At 34.0% G+C, this 8,106-nt stretch overlaps 1 protein-coding gene across 1 annotated transcript in view; it reads right to left on the bottom strand.

Moving 5' to 3' along the window:
• Positions 1-2,684: 2,684 nt before the first annotated feature.
• The window catches only part of PEX13 (peroxisomal biogenesis factor 13), a 33,566-nt gene continuing 28,144 nt past the window's right edge, over positions 2,685-8,106 (bottom strand). Inside the window, exons 3-4 of the mRNA XM_003787992.2 lie at positions 6,471-6,596; positions 2,685-3,455 (exon numbers count right to left, since the gene is read on the bottom strand). Of these exons, the coding sequence (XP_003788040.1) occupies positions 3,157-3,455; positions 6,471-6,596 (425 nt within the window). The 3' untranslated portion in view covers positions 2,685-3,156. The remainder of the gene's footprint in view (positions 3,456-6,470; positions 6,597-8,106) is intronic.

The following is an 8,106-nucleotide window of genomic DNA, read 5'->3' as shown; positions in this document are numbered from 1 at the left end:
AGAGTACTAAGATTACAGGATCCCAAGTGTTTTTCTAAGTTAGGTTTTTCTTGTATTCAGTAAAATAATTTTATATTATTTTAAATTATATTTTGGGCAAAGTTATAAATGAACTAATTTTAATTATGAGGTAAATATGGGTGAATCTCAAATTCTAGACTGATAAACTTAATTCTATAAACATATCACAGAGTCTAAGTATACATGGAAAAACAAAACATAAAACTGTCCTAACATCTTACTTTTCATTGTGATATATACACATATAGTTTTCAATGTTTCCATGGTGGCACTGTGCTATGTGTTTATATATACGTATATATACACACACACTTTTTTTTTTTTGCAGTTTTTGGCTGAGGCCAGGTTTGAACCCACCACCTCCAGTATATGGGGCTGGCACCCTACTCCTTTGAGTTACAGGCACTGCCCTGCTATATATATATATTTTAAAAGCACTCTCATTTGAGGCAGATGTAGCAGCTATCCCTAATGTTATCAATGAGGAAACTGAAAAATAATGAAAATGAAATATTAAAGTAGGGATGTTCAGACTGGAATCTAAATCCCCCAAAATCTAGATTTGAGGTTTTATTTTCTTTAACTCATCTGTAGGTAGTTTTTATATAAATGTAATATAATATTTTCCTTAAATCACAAAGAAATAGGATACATTGGTTTAACAGTGTTATAAAGAAAAATAGAGACTTTATATTAATTCCAATCCTGTCAGAATTAATAGTTAATCTTTAAAAATGTCAGTTTCTTTTTTAGGAGACAGAGTCTCACTTTGCTGCCCCTGGTAAAGTGCTGTAGTGTCATAGCTCACAGCAACCTCAAACTCTTGGACTCAAGCAATTCTCTTGTCTCAGCCTCCCAAGTAGCTGGGACTATAGCTCAGGATGATCTCAAACTCTTGAGCTCAGGCAATCCTCCTACTTCAGCCTCCCAAAGTGCTGGGATTACAGGTTTGAGCAACCGTGCCCAGCCCCCAAATGTCAAATATAATACATTTTTATTTCTCCAGTAAAACTATACAAACTATTAAAAATTTAACTGCATTCCGTTTCTGTTCTTTTTTCCATGAAAAAGATAAAGTATAGTTGTGTTCAAATAAATGTGTAATTATGGCACGATGACTGACCAAATCAAGTACTTTAATCAAATGCTGAACATGAAAATTTATGATACTCTTACCTTTTCCCTTCTGAAGTGATAAAATACAATCAGAAAAATTAAAATAATTTTTTTCTGGTTTCAGTTAGTAAACTTCTATGAAGTAGCACTTCTTAAATGTTCCTAAATATAAAATTAGAATCTTGAACAGCACGTTTAATTCAGCTAAAAAAAAGTTTTCTAAAACTGTTATAATAGAAAGGAAATTTTCAGACATAGTTACCAGTCAGATAATGTATATTGTAATTGAGCATATTTCACCAAACAATAAACACCCTTAGAAAAGTGAAACTGATTTATCATTTATTCTGCACCATTATTGAATATTCTTCTCCCTATACATTTTTAATAGTAGTCACAAATTCTATCTTATGACTAATCTTCTCTAACCTAAATAGTGCTGACTTAATATTTCACTTCTACTTTGCTACTTCTAGCATTCAATTTAGATGTCTCAATGCCAAATAATGTTTTATCAAAAATTTGTTTTAAAAACAAAACTTCCATGAATTATTCTCTAACAAATCAAAGAACCTTTAATTGTAGAACACAAAAATAACATATAAGAAACTTTATTTCTTCAACTTGAAGGCTAATATGTGGGTGTTAGAAAAATAAGCCTAAGATAAATTTTACAGTAAGTATTTTTCCTGCACAATGTCAAGATTTCAATTTTAAATGATATGTTACTTAATATATTGTCATTTCAAAAGAAACTTTTAGCAAAGTTCTATGTTGGGATCCTGTATGTTTTAGTCTAAACTGTTCTTAGAATTACTTATTTGATGAATATAAAGTCTACAAGAAAGAAAAAAAATATTAAATCACAGTCTTTATCAAGTAATTCAAAGTTTTCAATGACATTGTAAATGTATTTTTATAAAGCTGTATTCCTGTGTAGTATAATCAGAACAATTTTCTGGGGAAATATTCAGTGCGCTGAAAGTTAATTGCATTTAAAATCATTATGAAACAAGAAATATATCAAATAGCATTGTCGTATGTTAGATGGCTATTGAGCATTTTATTTACAGTTCTGTAGTAAAAACTAAATTTAAAAGAAATGTGTCCAATGGGACATATTTTCAATATTTAAAGAACATCTTGAATATGGAATTTTAAAATTAATTAAACTAAGTAAAAGCAGGATCTATGAAAAGATTAAAAACCTTTACTCTAGAACTGATAGCATTAACTGCACACTCAGAGGACTTGAGTCTTGGAGGAAATGAAAGTAAACCTTACACATATCCTGATTTGTCCAAGATGAAAACTGGTCATATTGTAGAGATAAAGAATTATATGATCCTCAAAGAAATAGAACTAACTTGTAAGAAAGATAAATTTCCCCTAAAAATAGTAGGGGAAACTACTGGGGCTAAATACTCTCTCATTCTAGAACCATCTCTTTCAGAATGCTTCTGGTGACCTTTTCAAGATAAATTATTAAACATACAATAAAAGATAATAGTATCAATTATGGATGAAAACACAAACCCAACACTGCATATAACAGAGATCAGAAAATTTTATTATTCAATTTACTTAAGGATGTAAAAAAAATCAGACATTTTGCCTGTTTTCATATTTATGTTATCACTCAATTTCTGAGGATTCCAAGTCAATTAATTTAGAAGTTTAAAAAGGATTAGTGATCCCTACTGTAGCAAACTATGCATTTTATAGTTCATCAATCTTAACTCTTCCAATAAAGCTAGGGATTTAAATAAGTTGAAAATGAAGGCAGTTTTAGTAATCTTAATATCTAGATGAAATGTCCTCATGGTCTAATAACTTGTAAAATGTGACCAGGTCACCAGACCAACATCCTAGTGTTTAACTTTAATAATTTCTAGCAGCAGAACACCTGGAATAGCCAATAACAAAGTTTTCATTGGATTGTATATTAACTTCTTTGAGAGAAATAATTTTAAAATAATTCTAAAATATTGTTCAACTGCAGGCAAACATGAAAGATTATCAAAGATCTTGTTTATCGCCACCTTTCCCAGTGGAATCAGGTGCAACTGGAACCTTACTAGTTTCAACAAAAACAGATTCAAAGGCAGCTTCCTGTTCTTCCAAAGAATCAGCAGTTGTGGCTCCTTTCATCAGCGCTGGGTTGATAAAAGACTGTTGTTGCTTGGAAATTTTACTGGATTCCATCGTTTTCCTACCTCTTCTTTTACCAAGAATTTTAACATAATTTGCAGGTATGAGTCCTGTTGTTTGACCATCAAGACTAGCCAGAAGCCAGCCACGCACTCTGGGTTGTTGTTCTGATTGGAAAAAAAGACAGCCTTGTAATTAGAACATACTCTTTGGAGGGCCAACAGAATACTGCCGGTAAAATTTATTACATAAAATTTGTGTTACATAATAGAATATATAAACAAACAGTACATGCATGTATACTAAAAATCAAATGCTGAGTAAACTTAACTGTTCTAGAGTCCATTCTTATGTTTTATATTTTTTATTTTTCACTTACTGAATATTTTCTTCTACCTTGGTTCATTCATAGAACAAGGAGATTCAGTTCTCTTAAAACTGAAAACATCAATGTCTTTCATAGTAAAATTGGAATTCAATGAATGAACATCTCATTCCTCCTCAATAGGCTGAGTTAGAAATAAGTATAGGAAACACTTTTAAGGCAGTTATTTTTTTCCCTTCCCTCACTCCACCTTTATGTTTTGTTTTGTTTTGGTTTTCGTCCAGTGGCATCATAGCTCACTGCAACCTCTGGGACTCAAGCCCTGCTTCAGTCTCCCAGGCAGCTGGGACTACAGGGGCATGCTACTGTGCCTGGGTTCAGTTTTTTATTTTTTGTAGAGATGGGTGTCTGGCTCTTGCTAAGGCTGGTCTCCAAAGTGCTAGAATTACACTGTGCCCTGCCTGTAATCATCTTTCTTTACATACTTTTGGCCAAAATATAAAATTCATCCCAAATGACTGTAATAAACATCCTGAAGACAGTGAATGCTAATTTTAATCCAAGATGGGCAAAAAATTTAAGAACCTAGGTATCTCTAGCTATAGGACAAAAAATTGAAAACAATACTCTTAAGCTTAGAGTAGGAAAGATTATTTAACATAATCAATTTTCTCTACCATTTTCTCTACCATGTCCTCAAAAAGCTATTCAACAGTTACACTTTTAGTTCAATATGATTTAGGCATAATATAATATTTTTAAAAAAATGTTTAAGGCTCGGCGCCTATAGCTCAACCAGCTAAGGCGCCAGCCATGTACACCTAAGGTGGCGGGTTCGAATCCCCAGCCCGGACCCGCCAAACAACAATAATGGCTGCAACCAAAAAATAGCCGGGCGTTGTGGCGGGCGCCTGTGGTCCCAGCTACTTGGGAGGCAGAGGCAGGAGACTCGCTTGAGCCCAGGAGTTGGAGGTTGCTATGAGCTGTAATGCCATGGCACTCTACCCAGGGGGACAGCTTGAGGCTCTGTCTCAAAAAAAAAAAAAAAAAAAAAAAAAAATGTTTAATATGCCATAATAAAAGGAAAAAATAAAACACTTAAATTAACCATGTCTGTGAATGATTTTGTTCTAAATGCTCAAATATACTTTTCTAGAGCAATGGAGGAAAGCAAAGAGGCCAAAGTGTTAAGAGGTATTATTAGTTGTAGTAAAATATTACAATTGAAAGAAACCACTCTTGACTTTATTTTTAATCTAGATTAAAACTAATTATCTGTGTTGTATCTGTCCCTAACAATAAATCTTAAAAAGAAATCATTCTTTGAAATCCAAAGTAGTAAACCACTATTTTCACTAAAAGAAAAACACAAATACAATATGTAAAGCCTAGGTTTTTCTTTTCCTTGAGGTAGGGTCTTACTATTTTGCCTTGGCTGGAGTACAGAGGTTATTCATAAGCACATAATATATTACAGCCTCCAACTCTTGGCCTCAAGCAATCCCCCTACCTTAGCCTTTTGCCACTGTACCCTTATGAAGCTTTTTCTTATTTGAATAGTGCCTCATCTCTTTATGTCAGAAGAGATGAGGCAGAGATTTAACAATCTGATGTAAAAATTTCAATTATATACATATAAAATTAATGCTCAGAACATTGAAGGTATTATACTTATGTAGAATAACTAAAATCAGTAAGGCTAGAGTTCCCATTAACAGATACTCCCATGAAAAAGCCAAAGTGATTAAAAGCATAGGCTTTGAAGTCAGACAAACCTAGATTCAGAGTCCAGCTCTACCACACCTCAATTTTGTGATACTAAACAACTTACCCATTCTGAGTAAAACACACGAGTCTCCTATGTAAAACAAGGACAGGATATAGTACCTTGTACATAGGAAGCATTCTATAAAGGACAACTGTTGTGGTTACTAGTACCTTTATCAACAAAATGTTAATTTGGGGGGATTAATCTGAATCCCCACAAATACACAAATAAAAAAAAAAAATTGTAGCCAGGTACGGTGGCTTACATCTGTAATCCTAGTATTCTGGGAGGTGAAGGCAGGTGGATTACTTGGGCTCAGGAGTTCCAGACCTCAGCAAGAACAAGACTCCACCTCTACTAAAAAGAGAAAAAAATTAGCGGGGCATTGTGCCAGGCATCTGTACTCCCAGCTACTGGGGAAGCAAAGGCAAGTGGATCACTTGAGCCCAGGAGTTTGAGGTTGTGTGAGCTGGGCTGATGCCATGGCACTCTAGCCTGGGCAAGAGAGTGAGACTCTGTCTTATTTAAAAAAAAAAAAAAAGAAAAGAAAAAAAATCCTGACAATCATTACTAGGAAAAAGTCATTTGCCTGGGGGCATTAAAAACTATTTGTGACTTGGCTCAAAAATAAACCTGAGATGTACGAATTTCTTACTGAGAGTCTATAATCCTTTAATAATAATTCCTAAAATATTTATAATAGAGTTTCCGTAAACACTATTCAAATGAGAAAAAGCAGTATTAGTCCCAGTAATCAAGGGCAAACAGGGATGCTTAGATGATGCTATTCCTCTGGATGATTAGATTTGTTACATTTAGTACTTACCTCATGTTTCTGTGTTTGGATTAATGGAGTTTAAAGTTCAAGTGTTCTGAATTTAGAAGAGACTACATAAACAAGGATTTTCCTTATCTCAGTGAAGTAATATTGCAACAACTCTAATATTTCTGACTCCCTCAAATTTGGAAATCTAAAGATTCTAGTAACCACCACAAATAATGAACAAGATCCTTTGTTGCAGTTTTTAACATTACCTTTATAAATGTTAAAAATTCACAGGTAATTCCAACTTATTCATAATTTGTTACCTTTGAGAGCTAAGTTGAGCATATCACCAGCTCGGAAAGAAATTTCTTCTTCAGATACAGCAGCAAAATCATATTCTGCTCTAGCAACGACATGGTCATCCTCACCACTTGCCCAGTTGATGTTGCCTATAAACCAAATTAAGAATTAAGATGAAGTTAGTAAAATGTAAAAAAGTGCAGACATTTCATTGGCTATTTGCAAACTGTATATATTTATTTGCCAAAAGTCCTCCCCCTTCCAAGTAAATCTTATAGTAAACACTCTGCTAAATCAATCAAACATTCACTAGGATATTAGAAACTTTTTCCTTTTCTCTAAACTCCAAGTTTCAGTTCCCTTATGTTAAGCCAGGGGTTGTTAATTTTTTTTAAAGGGTCAGATAGTAAATAGTTTAGGTTTTGCAATTTGAAAGATAAAGGATGTTGCATAGTTACTCATACAATGAGAGAGAGAAAAATTCTTCCCTAATTTTTTTTTTTTTTGGCTGGGGCTGGGTTTGAACCCACTACCTCCGGTATCTGGGGCCGGCACCCTACTCCTTTGAGCCACAGGAGCCGCCCCTCCCTTTTTTTTTTTTTAACCAATACAGGTCTACTTCTTAGCAGTTCGATGAAATATTCTGAGGGAAGATATTTCATTTCTGTAAGTGTGTGCTTTTAATTGAGCACATTTATTACTTGGAAGATTAATAGACTAAAATACAATTCTATTAAATTCTCCTCTTGGTATTTGCTTTTTGCCATGTCATTACATTAATCATTTTTTTTTTTTTTTTTTAATGAAAGGTCTTTATTGGCAAGGGAGGGATGCTGCAGAGCAGCACAAGGAGGAGGGAGGAGAGAAGAGGAGAGAGAGGAGGAGAGGGCATGGAGGAGAAGAGAAGAGCACATTAATCATTTTCAAATGAAGATTAATTGGAAGCTCCTCAACTGCACAGTTAAATGGATTCTGAAATTTGGAAATTTCCTTTGTGTTTGCATGGAGATCCAAAAAATGTTCTTGCACTGTGATTTGAGTGTGGAAAATATATCTCTTGCAAACTTGTACAGGAAGGGAGATATCGCTTCTTATTTTAAGTTTTGCCAGCCTAGGAGGTATAGGAAGCAGTGTGATATTAATATTAGTTGTTATTCGAACAATGTTAGCCATTGTCAAAATAACTTTATGAAGCATAGGTTTACATACAAATACTGTTACATAAAAGTACCCATGGTTTTAGGTTAAGTTCATGAAAAATATAACCAAGTCTGCAGCAAAATCTGATTTCCAAAGCCATTAAAAATGTTTAATAATACTAGTTGAAAGTGGTTCTGTTTAGAAAAATTTTAGTTTTGGTCTTTTTTTTTGAGATAGAGTCTTACTTTGTTGCACTTGGTAGAGTGCCGTGGTGTCATACAGCTTTTGAGCTCAAGTAATTAATCCTGTTGTCTCAGCCTCCTGAGTAGCTGGGACTATAGGTGCCCACCATAATGCCTAGATCTTTTTAGAGACAGGGCATTGCTCTTGCTCAAGCCATCCACTGGCCTCAGCCACCCAGAGTGCTAGGATTACAGGTGTGAACCACTGTGCCCGGCTCTGGTCTTAATCTTTAAAAAAAAAATCAAGACAGGGCAAGTCTTTTTTTTTTTTTTTTTT

This window comes from Otolemur garnettii, unplaced genomic scaffold (genome assembly GCF_000181295.1).
Source record: "Otolemur garnettii isolate 467f Iridium unplaced genomic scaffold, OtoGar3 scaffold00024, whole genome shotgun sequence".
NCBI lineage: Eukaryota > Metazoa > Chordata > Mammalia > Primates > Galagidae > Otolemur > Otolemur garnettii.
This window is presented reverse-complemented; position numbering and strand designations above follow the sequence as displayed.